Below are 27,807 nucleotides of genomic sequence, written 5' to 3'. Positions count from 1 at the left end.
GCGATGAGGGTGTGCAGGCTCTAGTATGATATGGCCTAGTGGAGCCATGGCAGCAGCAGGGATGTCAGGTCTGGGTCCAGCCATCCTCACTTGCCCCTCAATGTAGACTTGACCTGTGGCGTTCAGCACTAAACACAGAGCAGAACAGCGCAAGCACACCAGGCAGGGTGGGATGCGAGAAAGAACACGAGTTTAGGTAGAAGATGGAGGTCTCAGTCATTGCCCTTTCAATTACTAAGTGTGAATTTGAGTAGTAAATATATTAACAAAACTCTATGAGCCATTAGTTTTTTTGTTTTCATCTGTTAAGTGAAAAATTTAAAAAAATTTTACTTCATGGGGGTGGTAGTGTGACTCAAATGAAAGACTGTGGAAGAAAAAGCACTTTGTAAACTGTGGAATGTAATTATATGTCTTTCAAACTTGGATCCACCTGTAAATAAAAATTACCCAAAACTCAAGAGAAAATCATCTCACTGGTGCTTTTTCCAAATACACACACACACACACACACCTTAAGGAAGAGATGGTTAGAAAAAAAATCACTTTCTGATGACCAAATATGAGTATAAAATCTTATTTATATTGGAATCGACACAGGCAGTCTCCAGTTATAAAGTTATAGTTCCTGTTCAGAGTGTCACAAAGGAGCAAGAAGCAGCCCCAAATACTGTCCTCCATAGGAACTGACCACCTTAACCCTTGATCCAGGAAACATGGTGACCACAGATCCTGTAAAGCTCCTTGGAGGATATATTCTACTTACTTAATCTATAGGAAATATCTGTTAGAGAAAAATGAATTTACTCAAAAAGTATAAATGAATTCACCAAACCTGGGTTAATGAAAGCACCACTATAACATTTGATGTGTTTTCAAGTCAGAAAGTATGTATAGTAACATACCTACTAGTTAAAATTTTAAAAATTGGAATTAAAAACTTCAACAGTGCTAAATGCTGATCAGGATATGAGGAGCCCCTAGAACTCTTATATACTGCTAGGAATGCCAAATAGCATAACGATTGTGTAAAAGTTTGGCAATTTCTTCTAAAGTTAAATATTCACTTGTTATAAGGCCTAGTAGTTACATTAAATTCCAAAAGAGCCAAGAGAAATAAATACACGTCTACAAAAAGATCTATATGTGGATATTTATAGCAGTTTAATTCGAAATTGCCCAGAGTTGGGAACTCAAATGTCCATCAACACGTCGTGACACAACCATTCAACAAAACACTGCTCAGTAATAAAAAGGAATGAACCAAGAGTGTGAGACCAAATCTCAAACACATTAAAAATGAAAGTAGGAAAAAATCAAAAGCTATATACTGTAGGATTCTGTTGGTATGACATTCTGGTAAAGTTGTGTGAAAGAGAAACACATCGGTGGTTGCCAGGGCTTGAGGATGGAGGGAGGGGATTTCCTGAAAAAGGGCCCTGCAAGATCCTTAAATGAGTCAAGCAGCCCAGAGCTTACATACCTCAATTTTCCTAGTTCCTGGAAGACTTCTGTTATATCTTGTGGTCTCCCCACCAAATTGCTGGGGTGGAGACAGAACCTGGGTTTAAATATCAGCTTCCCAACTTTCTAGCTAAGTGACTTTAAAGCAGTCACTTAACCTCTGTTGGAAAAACAAACCTACCAGTTTCACCTACTATACACTCATAACAGATCACTTCTGACATGAGATGCATAGGTGTTTCCCCACAAGCAAACAATTCTGTAGCAGTGGACACCAGCTGGGTGTCCTCGAATTTGATTCAATTCTGACACTATCTACGGGGAGTTAGCATCAGATCCCACAGGTTGGGGGCTCAGTCCCTAAAACTGCTCTTCCCTCTATCTCCCTTTAGATGCCAGTCACAAAGTCTCAGGTGGCTTCACCTGTTCTTCTCACTGACTGGTTATAAAATGAATGTTTCTACATCCACCTTCCTTGGGCTCCATTAATTACTTTGAGTGGCTCTCAGAACTCAGGGAAAAACTTGTGCTTACCAGTTTATTATAAAGGATGTTACAAAGGATGGAGGTGAAAGATGCACAGGGTGAGGTACCAGAAAAGGGGCTTGGACTCCCCGGCCTTCTCCTGGCATGCCACCCTCCAGGAACCTCCACATGTTCCGTCACCCAGAAGCTGTCTGAACTCCTTTGGGTTTTTATAGTTTTAATAGATTGTGTTGAGAACCAAGCAAGGCCTAAATGTTCAGATTCTTCCTGGCTTCTGTGTAGCATTCCTCTCTCCAGGGTATGGGGCAGGACCCTCCTGGACGGAGATCTTGTGACTACCAAGGTAATTAAGAATTTTTTGTTTTGTTTTGTGTACCAGAGATTGAACTCAGGGGCACTCACCCACTGAGCCACATCCCTAGCCCTATTTTGTGTTTTATTTAGAGACAGGGTCTCACTGAGTTGCTTAGCCATGTCGCCATTGCTGAGGCTAGTATTGAACTCATGGTCCTCCTGGTCTCAGCCTCTTGAGCCGCTGAAATTATAGGTGTGTGCCACTGCACCCAGCATGAGCATTTCTTTAAGCCAGCTCCAAGACAAAAGGGCAGGGGAAGATTAGTTTCTATAACTTACCTTGGTAAGAGAAATTCTAGATACAATTTCACAGATTGTGTGACCATCCTTGGGGAGGGAGTTATAAGCCAGGAGCCATGAATGAAAACCAAAAAATATTTACCATCATACTCTTCCAATCTCATTTTCCCTCCAGATCCTTCACATGAATGTTGAAGAGTGTTCAATGAGATTAGTATAAAGCATGTTGCCTGGCTGACCACTTTCCCTGATAAAAAGAGTTAAATAATGTCAATAAACCACCAAATGGCCTTCTTGACTATACCCCTAAATGCACTACAGATTGCTGGTGCATCCAGGCTCTAGAGAAACAATCCTCAAGATGATCCATGAATGTGTACCTGACCTATAAAGAAAGCTCTTCACTCATTCCTTATTTAATTCCTATAATGCCCTGGGCTCCAGAAGGAACTCTCAGCTCCAACCTAGTCAATGTCTAATCTATCCTTTATAAGTGGCTGATGGCAATGGATTTAAGACCTCCCATTCAAGAGGGCCTGCTTAATTCTTCAACCTGTTTTTCATTTCCCTAGTCTTCTCTGTACATTCTTACAAACTTAAATGCCTGTTACCAATTCCACACAGGAATTCTGCCTAACACCATGAAAGTTTTTGATGTCACAATTACATTCAAACCTGAAAATCAACCTTAATGTGGGAGAAATAAGGACTAGGAAAGACTTCTGAGCACTTTGTGAGACATGCAGAATAAGTTGCTAAAAGACATGTATTTATTTATCCAATGATTTCATGAGCATCTGTGATAGGATTACTTCCCTGACCAAGCTGTTCTCAAGATGAAATAAAAAGGAGCCACCACAGGTAGGGGAGCAAAAAGGAATGACCAAGCAGAGACAGAAAAACAAAAAACAAAAAACAAAAAAACAACAAAGCCTTTCAGTATGCTTTCCAAGTTGGCCCCCAACTTTTTAGTGACTTAGTTCACTGGTAATGAGTACAGCTGCAGCTCTTTTTGTCCTCACACATTTATCCTAAGATTCTAGAGAACACTGGTTTGTAATTTTAGATATTCAAATTAAGGCAATTCTGAGATGTCACTGCTGGAAAGTGTCAAAGGGAAAAAACCAAGCCTCTTGAGCCCCCTCCTTTCCCACAGCTAGGATTCTTCACAGTCCACTTTCCTGAGAGAATGATTGCAAAGGAATTTCTTTCAAAGTACTGAACTTCTTTGGAAGAAGAGATTTACATTTTAAATGTTTTTTTCCCCCTTTAAAAATTCCATTTAGTTACTATTGTCAATTTTTGTTTTTCAATTTCTAATTCCTGGCACTGCCTATTCACAATGATTTCTAAGCAAGTACTTCTATACATGGGATCATTTTTATTTCTTCTTAAGGCGATTGGAGATAAATGCCGGGAACAAATTCAGGCAGGGGAAAAGCCGCACATTAATCTGCTGAATGTGCCAAAAGCAGCGAACGTGCCCAATGTTGGATTATCTTCTGCCAACGAGCTCAGATAAGTAAACAGGGCCAGAAAGCTTGATGTGCTATTCCCCCACGGGGATAGTTTTTCTTTCTGGCTGTAACAGTTCCAAAGATAATTCTTTTGTAACGGAATCATAAGAGCTTTTCTCTAATCTGCATAAAAGTTACTCTTCACAGGAGGATTTGAAGATCCTACTCCAGTGAGTTTGGTCTGATGTGACACATTACAGCAAGTATGGAAAGCAGGTTGGGCCTTTGTGTAGGTGCAAATGAAGATGCTGTCCAGAAATAGCACATTTTCCTCCCTCTTCTGTAGCCCCAGGGTTGATCCAATGAGCTTCAGTTATTTTTCTATGAGAATATTCTCCATTTTTCTTTCAGTTCACTTTCCTCTGTATCCCCCATTGTTTTAAAGGGCTTTAAAAGGTCCATTAGAGTAACCTTCCTGTATCTCCTTCCTTCACAGGCATTATCTGCAGTGCATCTCCGCTGGGCTGTCTGAGTAGACATTAGTTACGTATTCTCTCACCAGTCCTTTGTGTTTCAATCCCATTGCTGGAAAACATTCATTTTTCCATGTGAACTAGTATCATCCAGGAGAGCTCACCTTTTGTTGTCCTCTAGCACTAGATGATGTAACACATTCTATTTCTGTTTATCACACTCCAGGTTGAGAATGACCTGTTCTAAGGCTTGTCACCTCCCCTCCTTTGGATCGGTTTGGGATTATGTTTTTTCCATTATCTCCACCATCCTATTTCTGGATAACTTGAAGAGCTTTTCTTGTTGTTTTTGTTTTTGTTGTTGTTTTGGTACCGGGGACTGAACCTAGGCAAACATAACCACTGAGCCACATCCCCAGTCCTTTTTTGTATTTTATTTAGGGACAGGGTCTCACTGAGTTGCTTGGTGCCTCGCCTTTGCTGAGGCTGGCTTTATACTCTCGTCTTAGCCTTCTGAGCTGCTGGGAATACAGGAATGTGCGATTTTCTTGGTTTGAACCTTAGCTTTTGGCTAACGACAACTGGAGGAACATCTATATCACCAACCCAAACAGTGTGCAACTGGATTCTGCTTTTTAGCAATCTTGTTTGCTACCTCCTCTTTCTTGCATTCAAACTTCTTAAACTCTTTAAATATGTGTTAGTTCTTTCAGGATTTTCTTGGGTACTGACAAGTGTTTGCCCAGACTGGGAACTCTGTTAACTTGCTTCCTTGTACAATGTCCATACAGTATGTGCCAGAGGTCCTGCCCTCAGGAAGCTAATCTTCTAGTATAAAACCTTGTGGTATGTAGCCAGATTGATAAACATAGTTTAACTGGGTGGCAGCCCTGGGCATGGTAAAAATGGTCATTTCTGCCTTGCTCATGGTCCACGCCAAGCATTCTATTATTAGCTCAATGTACGGCACATGGTACCAAATTTTCTAAAAATCACTATTTGTCTGAAAAGTGTTATTTTTGGTGAGACCAGGGATTGAATCCAGGACTTTGTGTATGCTAGGTGAGTGCTCCTCCACTGAGCAGCATCCCTAGCCTATTTACACTATAAAACATTTAAAATATTGTATCTGAAAGTGTTTGGGTTAAAAGAGACTAAGAGGCTTGACAACTAAATACAATACTTTTATCCTTGGATATAAAATAAAATAGCTATCAAGGCCATTATTGGGTATTTTGATCAGATACTATCATCAGTGTTAAACTTCTTGAGTGTGATCATTTTATCATGGGGACAGAATATTATTTCAAAATATCAGGTATGACATGCCATAATGTAACTTACTCGCAAATAATTCAGAAAGAAATATTTACCTACAGAGAAAGAAGTCCACACACACACACACACACACACACTCAGGAATAGGGCAAGGAATGTGGTAAAATGTAAAATTTGAAGTGACAGGAATACAGGTAGGTGTTCAGTGTGTAATTCTTGCATTGTTTTTTCTGTAGCTTTGACATTTTTCAATAGAAAAAGTTGAGGGGGAAAAAAAGGATTTAAAAAATTATACTTTAAAACTACCCCACTCTTTGAAGAGAGAGAGAATAACTCACAAATCAGTTCAGAAACCAAACACAAATACTTCTTTATTTATGGAATATCATTTTACATCAATTCCATTAAAACCTAAAACCAGTTTGCTGTACTCAAGTTAGGTGGCATAACAGTATTTTAGTTAAGCTGGGAGTCACAGGACTTGCACACTTTTATGAATGTAATGCAAATACTGACGACACGAAGCATTCACAGTTATAGGTTAGCTGCTGTTCATTTAACAGTAACCCCCAATAGAATTTATTTTATGAAAAAAGCAACCCACATTTTGGTCTCATTTACAGATACCCAACATTTCAGTTGGTCAATGAATTCTATACATTTATTATACAACATATGAAAGAATAAAGGATAAGGCGTACAGAGGTATTTCAGCAGTTGTAAGAATAAAAACCAAGGGCAAAAACTAACTTTTAAAGCTTTCTGTATAAACTTCAAAAGCACTGTTAGAATGGAGACTGAGAGGCAACAGAAATCCGTTGTTAAACCAGAAATCTAGAGGTCTGTCTAGTCAGATTATAAAAACTTCAGAGAGTCATGCTTCAAAAAGATGCACGTAACATTATAGTGGATGTCTGTAACAAATTAAACAATGAAATTTCTGACCTACTGCAGCAGTAAACAAGTAAAAGTTGTATTCCCCAACTACAGAGTATTGCAATATGGAGTTGAGTTCAAAACACAAGGGAAGAGAGAAAGGGTGTAGACTCAGGTACTAAAGAAAACCCAGAAGAAGGCACCCTAATTTATTTAACATTAGCCCATGCATAAGTGCTTGATGACTCTTCAATTCTGTGTGACTGAGGCAAATTTTTAAGAAGTGTCTGACCCCCTTTTCTCCCCTTCAAAGTAACTACATAAAAATCAAGAAAACAAGGGCAAGCACTCTGTACCAGCAGTCACAGAGGTTTTTTTTTTTTCAAGAAAGTTTATAGATGATTTGGAGTTTTCAACTATGCAAGATTATCCCTTTGGAATACTTAGTTTAGTATCACATGAGATACTTGTTTTTACTTGAGAGTTCTTCTTATCACCAAAATGTTCACTGTGGATTAAATGAAAAATCTTCCCTTCATAACAACTTTTTTATTTTGGAATAACTGTGCTTAGTGTTTAAAACAAAACTCTAGATGCTAGCACGTTTAAAATAATTTCATCTATGATTTAGATATGTTTTGCACAAAACAATAAGGGATCAAATTTAAGAACTGTGGCCTTTAAAGTGTGATTTTTATGCTTCATTGGGGGTACATCTGAAAATGAATCAATTCTCCATAGATCCAAACCTGCCTATGGCCAGTCAACACTGTACGACACACGCATGAACCCTTTTCAACATGTCAGTCTGAATAGCTGTTGTTTGCCATCAACATTTTCTATTCTTTCCAGATATTAATGTATGCAAATATTCATTTGTAAAGTTAAAAGTGAGACTACAAACAAGGAATGGTTAAGTATGCTTAGTCACTACTGAGTTTTTTAAACTTGTGGTTTATTTCACAGCAAACCAAACCTTATTATTTGGTAGAAAAAGGAAGTAGTTGCATTCTACCACATCATGATTTTGTATATGCACACACACTGTATATACATACAAAATTTCTGTCTTTGGTGGTTTAGTTAGGGAAAAACAAATATGAAAATCTGAACACCGTTTGCAAAGAAACTGTAAAACAGTGGTCAAGAGTAGCATTGTCTGTGTGCTTTACTCATTTAATGCCATTGAAAAGTTCACATTTAATTGAAAAGATTTTTTTGGCCAATAATCCAAACATCTTCCAATCATTACATGCTCATGCCTGGATCTTTCTTACAACTACAGCATCACTTGTTCAAATGCACCATTAGCTCTTCACTTGGTTAAATCATTAGACTTTTGTGTTTTCACAAAACTTTAGGGACTGAGTTAGTCACTCAATAGCACCAGATAGTTAGGGTGAAAACATGTTATCTATACATTTCCTCAAGAAGGCAAGGTAAAAAGAAAAGGAAAGAAAGAAAAAAAGACATAAAATACAAACCTAAAAATACCATCCCATTTACTCATTTCCTCATCCACATAAATAATGGCTATCACCCTTCAGTACAAATGACTCAGGTAATGACAAGTGGCCCCTCCAGGAAAGGTCCTACTGTATGATAGGATTAGCTCAATGCTGGTGGTCTGTTGTCCACTGCCTGCAATGGACACGCTGCCAGGAAAAGCCTAGCATGAAAGAAACAAAGAAAACAAAAGGAAACAGCACTCACTTATAGTATACCTTTTCCCAAAAAACGAGGAAATTAGACACCATGAAAGCTTAACTAAAAATTCAAGCCATAACTAAAAGTGCTCTGCAGTTATAAATTGCCAGCAAACCAGTAGGTTTTCATGGGGGAGGCAAAATAAATTTGACTTTGAGTGGCACAGAAAGCATCAGCAGACCAACACTGGCTACAAGAATGCAAAGGGCGGGGTAGGAGGACCACTGAAGAAAGTTCATGAGAATTTAAACCCCAAATTTCAAAAAAGGTGCATGTTAATTTGTTCCTTTGTACCTATATTCAACCTACTATAGCTTTAACATTAAAAAACAAAAATACTATACCTTGCATGGTGGAAATGATCTGTGGCATGTTACCTGTCTAAGTAGTCAAATAGTTATAACTTTTGTCATTTTAAAAAGCTAATATTGTCAAGTAAACCAAATGATATTTGGCATATGCCATGGAAAAGTTATGACTCCTACCTCCTTCCAGAAGTTGGCCTCTTAAAACAGTATGGTTAATTCTGGCAATGTTTGCTTATGGTAACAGTTGTTTTGTCTTGTTTTCTGAAATGCTACGTTTGAGACCAAATAAAGTATAACTGGTTCATTTGAAAAAAGGGACTAGAAATATGCCACAAAATTATTTTTACAATACATTTTTGCAGAAATAATCTCTAGGTGAAGCTTTTTCTTTTTATACACATATACAAAATTTAAACAGCAATATACACATAATCACAGTGAGGACGTTGGCAAATTCACCAATCTGTAGTGTAAATAACAAACTGCAAAGCAGCCTTCCAAGAGAACAATGCTACACAGCAAGCAGAGCTGGCCCATCAATAGCAAACACCAAAACATCCCTGCGAAAGGGAGACAGTGCAAGAAAAGCAGCATGCGCTTTGATACAAACAGCAATTTATGGCTAATGGGTGACATAACTGTGGTAACAGTGACTCTCTCGCTGCTATGCATAAAGTCCTAGGACATCTGTTTGTCTTTATACCACTCCACGAACTCGTCCAATAAAACTGGCCCTGGAGAGAGAGGGAAAAAAAAAAAAAAAAAACCACAGTGGCTCTAAGGCTTTTCTCGGGGAGGCAGGCAGGCTATGTCCAAGGATGTGGGAGAGGGAGGGAGGGGACACTCTGCACCCAGTACTCACATGCTCCATCTTCATCATAGTTGCTGAGGTCAAGATTAATTGTTCTGCTGAATTCCAGCACATTGCACCACTGGTCTTTGTTAATCACTTTATATTTTGATTGCTGATGGAAGGAAAAGGAATATGATTACACTTAAAATGAACAAGTGAGACAGTTTCAATTCCTGTATGAACTTAATAAACTTCATGTAGAGTTAATCCTTTCCATCTCAAACACTGATGCAGGAGGAAGCAAGGGAGAGCAAGAGTAGAATTTAAGATGACAATTTTCCTTACAAAATATGGGGCGGGGGGTGGGGGGTGGGGAGCGGCAATTCAAGGTGGCAAGAACATCAAAGAAACACAATTTCATATTCCTAGAAGTGAAATTTCTATACTGTGGAAGCTTTTTTATGTAAAATGGCAATGCTACAAGAATTAAGAGAGAACTTATAAATTTATACAAAGCACTCTATCCAGTCCTTGGCACAAAGTGTTACATAAAGAGTAGCTCCCCTTAACAATCCTCAACATGACACGCACAGCTCACTGCCAAGCTGCTGGCTTGAAGCACATGCAGCGGTGGGTCACTTGATGAGAACTTGTTATCAGTGCTACAAGTGACCTCAGAACTGGGGGCCCTTGCCACTGAAGAAAATTACTATTCAAATAATTAAGAACTTGAATCTGATCATAAAAGAAACTGGAATAGCTATGAAGTAGTTCCTCAAATCCTCTTAGACAAGAAATATGCTATATAGGCTTTTTAAAAAATATAGTATTCCTAAACACAGATTTTAAAATAAAATCCACAACCAATAATTTTTAACTCCTCACCACTAAAATATAGGAAAATACAAATGCATAAAAAACAAAGAGAATTAATTAAGTCAATAGTTTTGAGGATACAAACATAAGAAAAGCTAGAATCAAAGGATCACTGTCTCCTTTTAAAAGAAAATGCAAATTTGTATAAGAGCAAAGCACAGACTACAAGTTTACCTTTCTAAGCAAGTGGAATCAAAGAACAGTTTGAAACAGCTGGTAATGATCCTGGGATTGTGCAACATCAAGTTTCCTCACAGCCAGGTCTTTCAGTAAGGACCCTTCACACTCAGCTCAACTCCTGCTCAGTAAACTAAAAGCGAGAACCTAGTTCCGTCTTTGTTCCAAATAGTGAGCTTGTATCTCACAGGTTTGTCAGATAAATGACAACAGACCGGACATGGAGGGGACCATCATATAAATAAATACTTACATTAAAACCAGTTTTTATAACTTTCTTGAGTCCCAGAGATAACAGTCCTCAAAGAATTCTATCAATTGTTAGGTTCTTCTGGACCGTTGTCCAGTTGTCAGAAAGATTATTAATGCAAGAGGGAAGCTGGAGTCAGGGAAGATCTAGGATCTTCTCCAAGACCCAACAACGTCTATGGTGTTCTTGCAAGCAAGGGGCATTTTTAAAAGGGCTTGGGGCAAGAGGGCAAGGAGAATGCCATAGATAGCCCAAGTAACTCAAATATTTCAGACACTTCCAGGTGCAGCAGCAGGACATTTCAACAAAACCAGCTCCTCATAACCAGCATCTCAAAAATTCTGATCATCAATACTTAAAGCAAACAAAGATTGATGGAGTAGTGCTGGTTGTTTCTAATACACATCTGAAGAAAATTTAAACTGAAGGCGACACTGTCAGTTTTCTCAATACAGTACTTAAGTTGATCTAAATTCCCCAAGTGACTTGGAGATAAGAGTAAATAAGAACAGATTACAAATTAATTTTGGTAAGAAGGCAGATGGCTGTTTTTTTAACTTTTGCTTATAATCAAAGCTCGAAATTCATCTAAAGCCATTAAATAAAGAAAACCTTGTTTTTCTATTGTTATAAAGAGCAGGCAACTAAGCAGCCATGAAGCTTTTAAGACTGGGCTCATACAAAATAAATTTAAAAAAAGAAAAAACTGGGCTGAGAGGGGCGAGGCAAGGACAGAGCTGCAGCCGCACGTGATGCACTGTAAGGCAGAATGAGGCTCTGCCAAGCAATGTGGACGGACGAGCTCCAGAAGACAGGGAGTGCTGACTGACAGCAGTTATGGCACCATGTTTACTATGAGTGATAAAGTACGACAAACAAAAATTACACAGAATGGTTAAGGAAAGTATAGTTGGTAGTTCTAAGCAAGCAAATATACATTTCATAAAATAACAATTTGGTACCTCTAAGAATTGGTGAAAAACTGGAAAAAGGGGCCAGATTTTTCCTAATAACAGTCCCAACATGCACTTGGCAGTGTTTATGTCTAGGCTGCGCTGGTCCTTTTCCTGTTTAACAAACAAAAACAAGGATGAGCCAGATGCCTCCAAATAATAACTTCCAATAATCCAAATTTATATTTCACTTCAACAAGAAAATTTCAAACAACTCATTTACCATACACCATAAAAAACCAAATAGAGACTAAGGCAGGGAGAAGGAGAGTAAGTAATATACACAGAAGTCTTGATTATTTTGATATTATATAAATTTATTGTAAGAAAGATTCATGTCAATTGAATGATTACCCTAATGCAAAATTAATTATGTAGCAGTATCTACAATCATTTCATTGAATAAATAAAAATCTATAACTAACTTGCTTGTTTGACACTTATGATAATTATAAAAATCATAATTGTTGATCCTGAAGCCTATACTTAACTAAATGGAGTGTAAAGGTTTGATTGCCATGCTTAGGAATCAGGTTTCCTTAATAAAAATCATTTTCCCAACAATTTTATTTCATGGGGTAAACATTTTTCTTGTACCTAAACATGCTGGAATTAAATTCCACTTAAAATAAATGCTGAGCCCTGGAGATTCTCTCCTCATCAGAGGATGTATTCAGCCACCTGTGCTGGGGGAAAGCAGGATGTCTATCATTACAATCCTTCTTACCTTGGATTTCTTAGCAGATTGTCCCTAACGAGTAACCAAGTGAAAGACATTTCATAAGGAAACCACAAAAGAAACAAATAAAGGTAGATTATGTTCACTCATCTTTTGCAATTAAAGATCCTAATTTCTCATTTCATCTTTCTTATAAGTTTCCATTCTAGAACTACAAATGGGCAGTTTACATGAAAGGAATCGAGAGGGTCTGGGACCACAATAATACCTTACACATCCAAAGCTAGCCTCCATGTAGTACCTGAACTGTTGAAGAAATTTACAAGAGTGTTACAAAGGAAGGATGTGCTTGGCTACCCCAAATGTGCAATTTAAATGCTCACCACATTAAGGGAGGATGCTGTGACCACCCTCATCTGTTACATATGCAGCCACACATACTTTCCAACTCCACCAGTGAAGTGCTCTTTGGTACACAGTAAATTTCTACACAGGGTACTGACTTTAAAAGAGAACTTAATCAGCGAATGTTAAGAGCCTCACACAATAGCAAATGAGGGAGATGAAGATACAGAAACATGCTGCTAAGGAAAATGTCTTAATAGGTCTGTTTTGTTCTCAGTCATATAGTATAATGGTCAATTCAAATGGCACTGTGTCACCCTTCTCTGTTAGAGGCCACCCAACTCAAATCTGATGATGGCAGGGGCATCCCAATTCCACAATTCTACACAAACAGGAGGCCTCTTTCTCACAGCCTTCTCTGCCTGTCCCTTGGCCATGCAGATGGTCCTGCTAGGGCTGTAGTACTCACAAAGGAGAAGAGGACAGTAGTAGAAGAGGTGACTTAGAGATTGTCTTTTACCAAACAAGCCTCATTGGCTTGCTGCATTTGTGCTTATGCTTCTGTGAAACACTGTGAAAGCAAATGGGAAACATCCCTTAGCCTGTAACAGGTGTGGCAGACAGCAACAGCACACCACACCATGAAGCAATCCACAAGAAAAATGAGTAAATTTTTGAGAAGCACACGCGGCACCACAGGACCAGGCCAAAGTCCATTTGTCAAAAGTTCACGAAGCACTGGGCTGATGGCAGTCGTGCTTTAAAGAGCTTTCCTTTGCAGAGTTTGTCATCATTCACCAAATCCCCAAATCTCTAGTCTGGCTGTGAAATATACCGGGCCTTCTTCCATCATCATCAGTGCCTATGCCCCCATCACAACAGACATACACTAAGGTGACAAAAAAGAAAAGAGATACAAAAGGACCTGGACAGACTCTTTGCAACAATATAATCATCCGACAAACTGATGATCATGAAGGATTTCAACGCGTGTTTGGCAGTGATGCCAGAACATGGAGGAGAGGCATCAGACTCACAGGACCGGAGAGCTGAACAGCACTCACTCACTCCTGCTCTGCAGGGTGCCAGCCAGCAGCTCATCACTAACACCATCTTCTGCCTAGCAAATAAGAGAGAGATATTATGGATGCACTCACAGTCTGAACAGTGGCATCTCACTGACAACCAACAGTGCCTGTGTAGGGACTTGTACCTAAGTGCAAATGACCATAACTGGAAACACTCAAAAATTCCTGGGAACAACACAGTTGAGAGAGCCCACAGCAAATGCCAACTAAACATCAAAATGGAGACACTCCCCAGGGTTCTCTGACTACAATGATCCCTAAGGGAATTCTCTGCAAAGAGGTTCCAAATTTAAAAGTGAAATGAACTTCCCAGGATGCTATCAGGCAGCCATCAACATTATGGGCATCAAAAAGAAAAAAAAAATCACCTTAACCATTTCAAGGAGTACAGCAAAGGAATCCAAAAAACTCTTTGCAAGAAATTAAAATAGTACACTGTGCACATCAATCCTGTAACCTTCTGTTCATGCAGCACCAAGAAGTAAGGGACAGACCAACAGATTTCTGCATCCCAAGGTCAGTATCCAAGCAGAAAGTACCTTGAGAAAGCCTGTCAAGAGCCAGCCAGCATTTCCAGAAGGCCCATCCAGGTTAAAGGAGAGAGAAATGAAGACTTTTCTTCCTACCTATCTCTTAACACAAAATTTATATGTGTGTTTACTAAACCTTAATTTTCTAAATAGAAATAAATAGAAAAAATAATTTTGAGTCATTTCTCAAATAATAATAGAAAATGAACTATTTTGGACAAACCAATCCTGTACAATACACAACCAGATTCTCACTGTCCTCCTTAAACATGGATTAAAGGCACAGCAGGATGGAAGGGATCAAGCCTTTAACAGTGCAGCTAAAAATCAAAGGATCCCATTAGAAATAGTGGAAGAAGTTATACTTTATATGTGGAATAAATGCACCCCTGAAGCTGAAGACTAATAACAAACAATGTAGGATACAGAATAAAGAGGTTTTATTAAGGTCTGATTTAGAACTCTAATTTTTCAAAGAGTGCCTTTGTTTACATAAGACTGTTCCAGTGCAGTTCTTTCCTAAAGTGGAACAAATGAATTAAAAAATAAAAATGGAAATAAAATTTAAAAAGTTAATTATAAATGCTAAATGTAAAGTATGTCACAAAAATGGATCTTTAAAAAAACTTCCAATTTTCATTAAGTTTTAATAGCTTGAAAATTATATGAAAAAGAAGAACCTTTTATTAAAATTATACTTAAAAAAAAAAACTTAGCAGAAATAAAGTCCTGCAGCTTTTTAAGAGATACTAATTGGACTCAAGAAAATATATATTAGTTATTGTGATTCCAAAAATAAATGGTGAAGACGAAGTTAGAAATTACATGTGAAATCAAAAGGCCTCAAAAGCCTTATGGCACGCATCACATGAGACCACAGAGAAAATGCAGTCCTCCTTAATACAGCTACCTGCATCAACAAACATCAGGTAAAATAGGCTCTCAAGGCTTCAATCTTAAACACTGTGGTTCAGTTTTAGAAACTAAAAATACAGCAAAGTAGCTTTTGCATGGGTTAAAAACAAAAAGTAAAAAAGCAGAAAGTCATAAAATCCAAAAGTACCCGCCCTCCTGTTGGTGGAAAAAACATATCTAAAATAATTATGCTCTTAGAACTAAGCCAACAATATTTTATGAATAACAATATTTGCAAGGCAATTTACTAAGCTCAATTTTTTTTTTTTTTTTTTTTGGTACTGGGAATTGAACCCAGGGGCACTTAACCACTGAGCCAATCCCCAGCACCCACCTGCCTTATTAATATTTTATTTAGAGACAGGGTTCTGCTGAGTTGCTTAGTATCCCACTAAATTGCTGAGGCTGGCTTTGAACTCATGATTCTCCTATCTCAGCCTCCCAAGCAGTTGGGATCACAAGCGTGCACCACTATACCCAGCTAAACTCAACTCTTGACACTTCCTTTAAAACAGAAGAGAAGTCTGTTGAAAGGCACTTTGCTTATTATTTTGTTTGGTACAATCATATTCTACTATATTTAATAAGCACTACTCTCAAAAAACAAGTCATTATTGAAACTTGAGATCTGCAACTCCCTTACTTCTAATTATATGGTTAACTTTTACCTTGAACCAGTGAGTGTACTGTTTCTTAAACTCTTTTAATACCATTAGGATAGGAGCAATTATTATTATTCCTGATTTATAAATAAAGAAACTGAGGCAGAAGAACTTAAATAATCATCAATATATAGTAGAGATGGAATTTAAGCCAGGAATTCTGATTCCAAGCCTGAGCTCTTTCATATAATACCATCTTGCTTGCTGGGGTGGTAAAAAAGGAAGAACAATTGAAATATTAAGAGATAAACAGAGGCCAATTAGTTTAACTGCTGAGCAAATCTGAGTGGCTCTGCAACAGCCAAAGAGGAATCTTAAAACTAACAAGATTGTTAGGGGTAATGGGCCTGCAATTAAATGACTACTTCATATTACTTTTATTCCTGACCTCATCTGGGCTTACCTTCTGTTTTCCTTATATTTACAATGAAATGTGAGGAGAAAGGGGTGGGGGGAGAAAGAGACACACAGAGAAGCACAGAAAGAGAGAGAGAGAGAGAGAACATGTGCACACATGTGAGAGCCTGTGCTGGGGGTTGTAGAGAAAGGGAAACTAGACAGTAAGTGAAAAAATGCTTCAAATTAGAAGAGAAAGTAATTCCAAATGTTCACAGACAAAAGTGAATGGCAGGAAGAATTCTCTTGATATACCAGGAATTGCTGAACACAGGACCTAGCAAGTTTCCTTAGCAAATTCTGTCAGTAACATCCATAATCATTTCTAGTTCAACTGTTATTTTTCTTGGAGGAAGAAGGTACTTTGGCTTTATGTGTCCTCTTAAATCTTCCTGAATCATCCTCAGAGACAATGAATAGAAGCCAATGGCACCTTCTGTTGGAATAGTGAGAACATCAAGAAACTAGTTTGATCTGGTAACAAACTCACTTGTCAAAAAAGCATTAGGAAAATGAATTCCCCCAGGTGTCTCCTGCGTCCACAAGACCCCTCCACATCTGACTGCTCTAAAATGCTTTGAAAAAACAAAGATGCTACCCCCCACCCCATCTCTCATTGTTGGGCTCACTATCATTTGCCCAGGCCTCTCCTTTGCATCCAGCAGCTTTACCTGACCCACTCTGGTCCTATTTTGGTTCACCTTAATCACTCCATCAGGGGTCCTCTCAACTTCTGTACTCCAAGCCCACAAACTTCTCATTCTGAATCTGTTCCTTTTGGTATCAGGAAAGGATTACACTGCTGGTGTGGGGGGGGAAGGCCTACTGTTATGTGAACTCATGGACTCTGCCCTTATCTGGTCCTTGATGCTGCTAGTCAGCATCTCACTCCACCCAACCAACATTCACCCTTCTCAAAATGCCAAGTGCCAACCTCCCCCAGACTCTCACAGTAGCTTGGCTCCACCACTGAGAATGTAAAAGAAAATCAACTGTGCTGGTATTGATTTGACTATTCCCAATCACAATGAAAAATAACTGAATTTAGTCTTTCATCTCATTCTCTTTATTCAATCTTCTTATTCTCATTAGGTCCTTTTCAAAAAATGAACCAAGGCTGGCATGGTGGCATGTCTGCAGTACCAGGTACTTAGGGGGCTGAGTAGGGATGATCGCTTCACTCCAGAGATCCAGACCAGCGTGGGTAACCCCATCTCAAAAAAGAAAAAGAACTAAAGCAGGTGTGTGTGTGTGTGTGTGTGTGTGTGTGTGTCTGTTATTTAAAGGACTCCATGCAATAGTTTATATAATAAATATAATTTACATTGAGGGAAAAAAATCCCTATGCATAAAAACACTGAGAAAAAATCCAATTGTATGAGAGAACTGACTTTTTGGCTCTTGACATTTTTATCTCACCATCTTTCTCTAACAAGACACAACGGGGTGGTGACAGTTTTGAGTTGAGGAAGACAGCATGGCTCTGGGAGGACTCTGGCCTACATATCAAGGGCTGACCTCGTGCCATTAGCTTTCCCTTCTCTCTGGCTCTGTTTCATCATCTGAATATTGACAAGACTGGACCAGAAGTTTCATGATTCTGTGATAGTTATAAAACTATAAATAAGTACAGTTCAAAGAAAAAATTGGGGGAAAGTAATACAAGTTTATAGCCAATTACCAGTTTTAATTGGCTACAAGGTTCAGAGGTAAGGAAAGAAATGAATACCCACTTGGGACTGTAATTTTGGTGGAGAGGTATTAGAAGGTCCATTTTATCATTTTCTGATATTACATTAGTTTCTTTTCTGATATATTAAAGTGTAATTTAGAATACTTAACATGTTATTTTGTTGTTTGCAATATAGTATTTAGGATACTAAAATGGTTAAGAAGTTCAATCTTCATTAAAATTCTGATTTTTAAAAGACCTGCTGAGTTGAATATAACATATTACCTTCAGTAGTCATTTTTCTATTAGAAAAAATATATATATTGGGGGTGGAGTTGAGCTCTGCTTCCAACCAAGACCAGATTTCCCTTTTCATTTAAAACAAGCAAAAAGCTGGACAAAAGATATGAATGAAGTGCCAGCTTTCACTCTCTGCAAGAGGCAGCAAGGGACCATAACCCCTGAGAAAAATGAAACAAGGTAAGTCCTACAGGATACTAGTTTACCCTGTGTAGGCAGTTTTCAGGTTGTAAAAAAGGAAAAGGGAAACCCAAACTGAGCCCAGCGGTCTTGCTGAGTTGGAGAAAACAGAGGTTGGAGGTCAGGGAGGCAAAGGGAACTATACTGTGTGAGGAAAAATATCAGTGAGATGGGAGGCATCAGAGAGATCTGGAGGTTTCCAGAGCAGTGTCCTTCAGTCTTGGGCTGAGGACTCATCTGCACACACACAAGGGGAAGGAACCTGACGCTGGAGAAGGATACACCACAAACAACGAGGCAGGCACTCCCAGGGCTTACAGGGGGTGGGAGATAGTTTGTATTTCCACTAGCCAGCATGGAAGAATCTCAGGATATTCAGGGCACACATACAGAATAAAAGCTGCTCTGGCTCAGCCCTTTCAAAAGATCCAATTAATTCCAAGTAAGTTAACTATGCACCAGGGGGGGAAAAAAAGAAATTCAACACTGTTTAAAGGACTATTAAAATCTAGTAACCAGCAATGTAAAATCCATAATACCTAAGAAAACTAGAAAAGCAAAGAAATCGAACAGTAGGACTCATAATGAAAAGAAAAATCAACCAACCGAAAGAGACCCAGGAATGACAGATTATGAAACCAAAAGGCAAGGCTGTTAAACACTCCCTAATGAACATACTCTAGATATTCAGGGAGGTACAAGGAAACATCATGATGAAGTGAGAAATGGAAGATATAAAAAGACCCAAATAGAACCTCTGGAGATGAAAAGCATAGTATCTAAAATGAAAAATACACTGTCTGGGATAAATAGGAAATTAGATACTGCAAAATAAAAAAATTAATCCTGGAAGACACAGTAGTAAAAACTAACCAAAATGAACAAAGAGAAAACAATAAAAAGTGAACAGAGTATCAGTGCCTTGTGAAACAGTATCAAGCAATCTAACAAAAATATTTTTTGTTGTTGTTCAAGAAGAACAACAACAACAACAAAAAACTGTTGAAGAAATAACAGCTGAAAGATTTCTCAACTTAATATAAATTTAAAAACTCACAGATCAAAGAGTTCAACAAATCCCAACTTAAATAAGCATAAGGAAAATAACAATGCCTGGAATATCACAACTACGTGCTGAAAAGCAGTGAATAAATGCAGTCAGAAAACAAACAAAAAAGACATTATGTTCAAAGGAACAAAGATAAGAACAATAGGCTTATCATGAGAAACTAGTATACAATATTACAGAAGACAATGAGGAAATATCACTGAAATAATAAAATGTCAACCTAGAATACTTCTCTGAGAAGTATCAGACTAAATTGAAAGCAAAAATAAAAGCTTAGAAAATTCATCACCGGTAGATCTGCACTGTGAGAAATGTTATTTTAGGCAAAAGGAAAATGATACCAGATAGAATCCAGATCTATACAAAAGGAATAAAGAGCATAGAAATGGCATCAAGTTGAGTACCTGTAACAGACATGTTTGACTATTTAATTCAAAAAAGATAACATCTTGTGAGATTTATAGCAGTAAAATGTGTTAAAGAAGCTTTAAGTATGGGAGGGCAAATTATCATGTTCTCGTGTTCTTACATGAAGAGGTATAATAAATATTCTTTGAAGATAGATGGTAAAACTTTAAAGATGAATACTGCAAAGCCTAGAGTAACCACCAAAATAATAAAATGGAGATACAGCTAATAAGGCAATAGGGGAAATAAAGTGGAATCAATGAAACTAAATACCTTTCATCCCCCAAAACACATAAATAGGAATGAAAAAACAAAAACAGATGGATAGAGGGAACATAGCAAGATGAGAAACAGAAACTTAACCATCCTAATCATTACATTAAGTGTACATGATTTGCATATTTCAATTAAGAAAGATATTTGTAAGACCCAACTACATGCCATTTATTAAAAAAGAAAAAAATCCACCTTAAATATAGAGAAACCAGTAAGTTAAAAGTAAAAGGAAGGAAAAAAGATGAATCATGCAAACATAATGAAAAGAAAGCTGGAGGGGGTGTATTTGACAAAGCAGACTTCAGAACAAGGAATATTACAAGAGATAAAGAGAGATCCTTCACAATGCTAAATGGTCATTTCATCCACAGGGAACAATACTAAGTAAACTGAAGCCTAACATCTAAGCTTCAAAATACCCGAAGAAACAAACTAACAAAAGAAATGCAGAAGAAATCATTAGAAATTATAATTGGGAAATTCAACATTCCTTTCTTAGTTACTGAAAAGAACCAGTAGACAGAAATCACAAGGACAGAAGACCTGAACAACATATCAACCAACCTGACCTAATAGTCACTTAAAGAGCACTCCACTTAACAACAGCAAAATATTCTTTTCAAGTACATATCAAACATACATCACAGCAGACCATATTCTGGATCATAAATTAAATAGATTGAAATCCCAAAGGGTACATGTTCTTTGACCACCATTGAATTAAATTAGATATCCACAATGGAAAGATTATCTAAAAAATCCTAAATACTAGGAAAATAAGCAACACACTTCTAAATACCCATTGGGTCAGGAAATAAATCACAAGGTAAAATGGAAAATATTTCTAACTGAATGCAAATGAAAATTCAACATCTAAAAAACTGTGGGATACAACTAAACAAAGCAAAAAAAAAAAAAAAAAAAAAAAAGATTCATTAACAAATTAATCTTAGAACATCTGAAGCTGAATTGAAGTGCTATGGTGTTGAGAGCCACAGCTGAAGGGGCCCCAGCAAACTTCCAGCTGCCAATGAGCATCACCGCAGAGGAGCCAATCAGTTGGCAGCTAGAAGTTTGCTGGGGCCGCTGTGAGCCAATCATCAGCTGGCAGCTGGAAGTTTGCTGGCAGCTGCAAGTTTGCTGGGGCCCCTTCGGCTGTGGCTCTCAACACTATGGTAATTAAACAAAGATTCAATATGGGTGGCTGTTTTCAGCATTACATAAAAGGGCTTAATTCACAAATTTTTTATGAAATCCTCTTTAAAAGCAAAGAACTGTGCTGGCTGTTGTTGGTAAATGAAAGAAGAAAACGCACAGTTTCTCAACCAATCAGGAAAAATGAAGGCCTGCACCAAACTCCAAAGCCACGCAGAGGAGATATTAGGGTAACATAAGGGAAGACAGCAGAGCCTTCCAAGACAGGAAGATCTAGGAGGCTGCCTAGGAGCAAAAGCATGTGGCTGGGACCCAGACAGACTGGAGATAGAGCAAGTCATGCCAGCGCAAACAGGGCTCTAGGCAAGGACCCTGGATAAGCAATGGCAGAAAGCAAAAAGGGTGAGAGGCCAGGTGGCAGGCTCAGTGAGCAGCCTCTAATACAATTTCCCCATGACACAGGCAATGTGAGGTGAAGCAGCTTGAGACTCGACTGGGAGGCCCAGGAAGAAGCCACAAACTAGACCTGAAGTCAAAAGACCTTGGTTTAAGTTGTGGATCTACTGTCTACCAACAAGGTGACCAGCATCAAATTCTTCCACTTTTCTGAGGCCCACTTCCCTCCCTTGTGAAGTGCATGAAACCATCTCTGGCTGTTCCTGAGAGATGCTATGAGGCTAACTGGACTGTAAATACCAGGAAGCACTTTGCTATCATAAAGGCAATGGGAAGTTATTGAAGTCTCTGGGGAACAGGATGAGTGAAGGAAGAGTATTGACACCCTACTGATGTGAATGCTGGATGAAAAGTGAAAGAACATGGAAACAGGAGAAATAAGAGTGCGGGTTAGGAGTAACGAGGGCCTCAACAGGGGAGGCTGCAGTGGCATCAAGAAAGAGAAGGCCAAGAGCTCCTGTAAGATGAGCCACCATGGGGTGAAGTCAGAAAAGAGTAAAACAACGTGAATCTTAAAGCATAGCAGCTATCTGGGAGAATTTTGACCCACCCTCCAAACAAAGTATTCAGAAAACAGCTGACTTAGGTGTAGGAAATATGATGCTTCTAAACGGACTTCTACCCACACCATAAACAACAGCTGACTATGGAAGGAGAGGAAAAACAATCTTCTTGTAATGAACTATTTAATCCTAGAAACTAGTATCTATTCTAAAAACATACAGCAACTAACTTCTATATACAATCAGGTACCATTTAGTCAAACACTACGTCTGAATTTCACCTTATTTCTAGCACCAATGTATTTCCATGCATGTTGTGATTTTATTAGAAGGTAGCAATAAAGGAAAAATGCACCGAGGGCACCACAGAGAGCTACTAATGTGTTACTACAGAAGCATCAGCATTCACCATGGATTAAACCTTTGGTACTAAACTGGCAGAGCCAGAAAGAGTAAAAAGTGGAAAAAAAAAAATGATGATGCTGAAGAAACTCATCACCAAGTTCTCTGCATTAAAAAAGAAGAAGAAGAAGAATGCAATCAATCAAGAAAGTCTAGTCACTCAAATCCACTAAACACACAGACTATAGAAAACATCACTATAGAAAAAATTCTAATTGTAAGGGCTGTGGCTTGTGTCTGAATGACAATGCCAACTGGTGCCTGAGGATTTACTACCTATGGTGACCAGGCCAAATCATAAGCCTTACTTCACACCAAAGAACCACTGCTATCACATACTTGGACTTGACTCACTATGTAATAAACAGGAAATAAGCTGTTTGAAATTCACACAATTTCTAAATAATATGATAGCACCAAGTGAAACTAGATTAGATGTGGTTAGCTGATTCTATCTAGTACCGTGAGGGGCAAAGGTTTATCATTCTATGAGAAGAGCTTTTTCAAGTTTACCTAAGAAACATTTAAAACAGTTTATCACATGCCCATGTATGTTACTTTTATCACAAGAGCTAGTAAAGGTCAAGGTCTGCCACTATAGCTTTTTGCTTATATACCAAAATCTTTACCCAGATCAATTATTTTTTTTTAAATTGTACATGTATAAAGAAATACTAACTAGCATCCTGGGAGTAACTTTTTCATGATCTTTGCTGTGGTATGTAAAAACAAACCTCAAAAGGCAATAAAAAGTGGGGGGGCGGGGGAGGGAAACATCTGGATAGGCTCCAGAGAACTCACCCGTGCAAAGTCAAATGCGTATCTGTAAATAAGCTTAAAGTTTGTGGAATCATTTAATAATGATCGTAAATAATCCAAAGTATTTCTGAGTTTTTCTGTTGTATCACATCTAGGGAAAAAAGAAAACAGCAAATTACAATCTTTGTTTTGAAACTGGGACAACATAAAACACAACACCCAAAGGAAGGAAAAAAAAAAAAAACCCTAAAGTTGGAACATATCCAAAAATGATTTTTTTAAAATAAATTTCATATTTATAGACAAGTTGATAGAATAGTAAATAAGCACCTCCTTACCACACCCCTGCTTCTGGCACATTTATGTTTTCCTCTGCACTATTTTCTATACGTGTGGAAGCTGCAAACATAATGCCACTGCCCCACTAAACACTTGGATAGTGCCAACCCTCTTCAGTCTATCACTTTCACTTTCTCAGCTAACATACAGTCCACATGCACATTTCCCAATTGTTCTCCAAACTTCCTTTACAGTGACTGTCATCATTTTTTAAGAGACAGATCAGTTATTTTTATAGCACATCAATTTGTCAGGTAATTTCTCCACAATTCTGTGTAGGCTCAACACTTGACAGGACCACTCCATGTCGCATTGTGTCCTTCCAGGATACCCCAGGGGGAGGCTCATCATGTCGCCTGTCTCATTACTGCTGAAATTAAGATGATGGTTAAGGTGATGTCTACCGGGTTCTCCATTTAAAGGTACTTGTCTCCCTTTGGAGTGTTAAGTATCTGTGGGTTGACACCTTGAGACTAAATTGTCTTGTTCCTCAACATTTTGCTCAATGTGTAAATTTTTTAAACTTCATATTTTCTTGATGCCCCGACATGCCCACAAAAAGACTGTTAATAGTCTGCCCAGGAGACCAGGTGCATAATGTAACACAGATGGTCCCTGCCGCTAATTCCCCTTCCTCGTCTCCTCAACTGACCTAGTGATATTGAAATGCACCAATGAAGTTCCCTCTTCCTTTCTGCTTGTGTTTTGCCTTCTCCCCCAATGAAGGCACTTGCGCATGGATCCAAGCCCATTCCCTGAGAGCACCTCCCCTATGGCCTGCCTATCTCCTCTCCAGATCGGGAGGTATAATGAATCATGCCTCTCCCAGTAGTTTCTGAAGCAGTGTTGGAATGATCCTTAAAGACCCCATGAGGGAGACTTACTCCTCTATTTACAATACACGTGGTTTTAGCATTCACTGCTGGTACCTGCTTCAATCAATTAGTACATCCTTAGATACAAGATGGTGGCTTTCTATCATCCTTCTACCTTTATTGGCTACAATTCTATAAAGAGCCCTATGCCCCACCGTTCCTATTTTCTACATTTAAATTGTTTTCCTTTTAATTCACTATGTAATGATCTGTCCCCCGCCCCTCACTTTTTTTCTTTGTTGATGTATAAACTGTCCCCATTTGGGCAGTGGCCCCTTAAAACTGGCTCCAGTGCTCCCCCAACATGTCACAACCACTCTCTGAGCACTTCTTTGCTTTGTGGAACAAGATGTTCCAGCTTATCTTGTTCTTTGCCTGCCAGACTTAAAATCAGCCATTCTCCAGGAAACCCTGGTGACCATAACCTATTTTTACCAGTATGTAACAGTGTCTACTTTTTTTTTTTGGGGGGGGGGGGTTGGGGGGATTGAACTCAGGGGCACTCGACCACTGAGCCACATCCCCAGCCCTATTTTGTATTTTATTTAGAGACAGGGTCTGAGTGGCTGACCACCTCGATTTTTGCTGAAGTGGCTTGGAACTCCTGCCTCAGCCTCACGAACTGCTGGGATTATAGGTGTGCGCCACTGCGCCGGGCTTGGTGTCCACTTTTCATAAGTAGGGAGACTAATTGGTTATTTTTACAAATTAACTATTTGCAATATGCAGCCCTTAAAAATGAGAACCAAGAATCACCATTTTCACTAGCAACATTAAAGCTTTTCAATACTGCATATAGTTGCAAGTGTTTTTCTGTAGAATTTTTATCTACTTTTAAAAGTAGATAATACATTTAGGAAGTATTATCAAAATAAGTATTTTGCCTACCTTATGCACTAAAATATGGTTAATAATAGAGCACATTTGATTTTTAGCAATAAATTTGTCAAAGCTTTTTTTGTAGCTAACTACCAAGTCCTCACGATTACTATATCAACAGGATAAACTGCCAGGCGAGGTGGCACACACCTGTAATCCCAGCGGATCAGGAGGCTAAGGCAGCCTCAGCAAAAATTGAGATGCTAAGCAACTCAGCAAGAACCTGTCTCTAAATAAAATACAAAATAGGGCTGGGGATGTGGCTCAGTGGTCAAGTGCCCCCGAGTTCTATCCCTGGGACCTCTCCCTGCCAAAAGAGGATTAACTGTCTAAAGGCCCAAAATTAAATATTTAATTTCAATGGAACAGAATAATTTAGAATGTCCTTTATTTCCTTTTGATGTTGGAAAACAAACATTAAAATTAGAGTATTTTAGAAGTTATCAGGAAAGGTTTCTTCAAGGGATTGACATATAAGCTGAGAGGTAAAACACACACACAGGTCCTAGGTGTTTGGGGGGAGGTGGGAAGGGCTCTCTAGATATTAGGAAAAGCATGTGCAAAGGCCCAGCAGCAGAACAGATCTCAAGGAAAACCACTGTGGCCGGAGTGGAAAGAATAGGAGGGAAAGCAGTACAACAAGAAACTGCAAGGGAGGTAGGGGGTAAGACTATAAAGAGCTTCTGTGATCCAACGTGAAGGCTTTTTTATAAATCCTAGAAACCATGGAGGCTACCTCCAATCACGGGAGATCAGGTTTGCAATCCTGAGGGGCTCACTCTAGACCCTTGTGGAAGAGGATTTGGGAAAGAAAAATCAGAGATACTAAAAGCCTAGTGAAAGACCTGGTGCAAGAATCCAAATGAGGGCCAAAAGGGACTAGAAAAACACACAAGAAAGCAGTAAGCAGGAGAAAGTCTTGGAGGTGGAGCAGTAGCAGGGATTACTTAGCAGTGGATACTCAATGTTATTATATAAATTATAATATTTATTACTAATAATGAAGGAAGGTCAAAGAGGAAGGAAGCTAGGCAACACCAAGCCCCTGCTCTTCACTAGAAAGGTCAAGGACCAGAGCCATAGGCCACAGGCCACTGGGCTGACAGTTTAGTTTGGTCCTGTGCAATGAGCAAGAAGTGCAGCTGCTTGTTTTCATCAGTTGAAGAGCAGGGACCTCTCATGGAGGTAACTACTACGTGGCAAAAAGAAAATAAAATAGCCGCAGGTTTTGGGGCACTGCTGCAAGGTAAATCATGAAGTTAGTTCTGCAGCTAAGTCTGGGACCAAACCCCAATCCTGGGAAGAGATGTCCCTGTGCTTGAAAAGATACTACAGAGTGCAGGAAATGAGATTTCATGTTTTAAACATAAAATGCACAGGGTTCCACTTCAGTACCCAGTAAGGGTGGTTACATGGCGTTAGAGTGCACACTGCCAATAAAGAGTTTAATCTGCTCTTAGTGGGCCTTGTCCATGTCTTAAGAGAGCCTCTGGATTCACCCCCCACGATGGAGAAAAGGCTGCTGAGTCAACTGTCCAGAACTAGAGGCTGCCATCTAGTGGCCATGCAACAAGGACACCTTCAATGGACTTTATTCCAACTAACAGCCGATGAAGAAATGACGGTGAAGTTCAAAAGCCCTAGACCTGACCTTTGGAAAATAGCTATCTCTTCAACCCCAGTTTTATTCCCTGTGCGCTTCAGTGTACCCTACAGAATAACAGTCACAAAAGTCAGAATGACTGTGCCACACTTTGAAGGAGTATCATTTCCCATAACAAAACATACACACATATGGGGTCATTTCTTCCATGAATGTTGCTGCTGTAACAGGTTCAGAAATGACACATCAGCACAATGACCCTCAAAGGTTATAAAATCAAAAGTGGTCTCCCCTATTACCCAGGAAAAGGCCTCCCACCCCTTGACTTAGCCCAAATATACTTCTCCAGCCCACCATCAGTTTTACCCCAAGTCGGCTACACTTCTCCCACTCTTCCTTAAATTTAAACCCCACCCTCCACAGCAGCTTAATTCATAGTGGTAAACCTGCATGCTGGGACACAGCGGTAAATAAAACGGTCAGTCCAAACCAGAGTTGTGCCTTCTTGGGCCAAGCAGAATGGATGTGCCCGCCAGCCAGGTGCTGTTACTTCCTCATCCTCTCTTAGCACCACCTGTTCCACACCGACAGGCCTGGGGGCAGGGGTAGTGTTGGGGAGCAGCA

At 38.9% G+C, this 27,807-nt stretch overlaps 1 protein-coding gene across 1 annotated transcript in view; it reads right to left on the bottom strand.

Moving 5' to 3' along the window:
- Nucleotides 1–6,097: 6,097 nt before the first annotated feature.
- Dcun1d4 (defective in cullin neddylation 1 domain containing 4) overlaps nucleotides 6,098–27,807 on the bottom strand; it is a 70,502-nt gene continuing 48,792 nt past the window's right edge. The window contains 4 exon segments of the mRNA XM_071614275.1: nucleotides 6,098–9,377; nucleotides 9,506–9,608; nucleotides 11,702–11,806; nucleotides 23,530–23,638. Coding sequence (XP_071470376.1) covers nucleotides 9,322–9,377; nucleotides 9,506–9,608; nucleotides 11,702–11,806; nucleotides 23,530–23,638 — 373 coding nt within the window. The 3' untranslated portion in view covers nucleotides 6,098–9,321.

The sequence above is a fragment of the Marmota flaviventris genome, chromosome 7, assembly GCF_047511675.1.
Source record: "Marmota flaviventris isolate mMarFla1 chromosome 7, mMarFla1.hap1, whole genome shotgun sequence".
NCBI lineage: Eukaryota > Metazoa > Chordata > Mammalia > Rodentia > Sciuridae > Marmota > Marmota flaviventris.
Note: the sequence above shows the minus strand (reverse complement) of the source record. Positions and strands in the feature narration are given on the sequence as shown.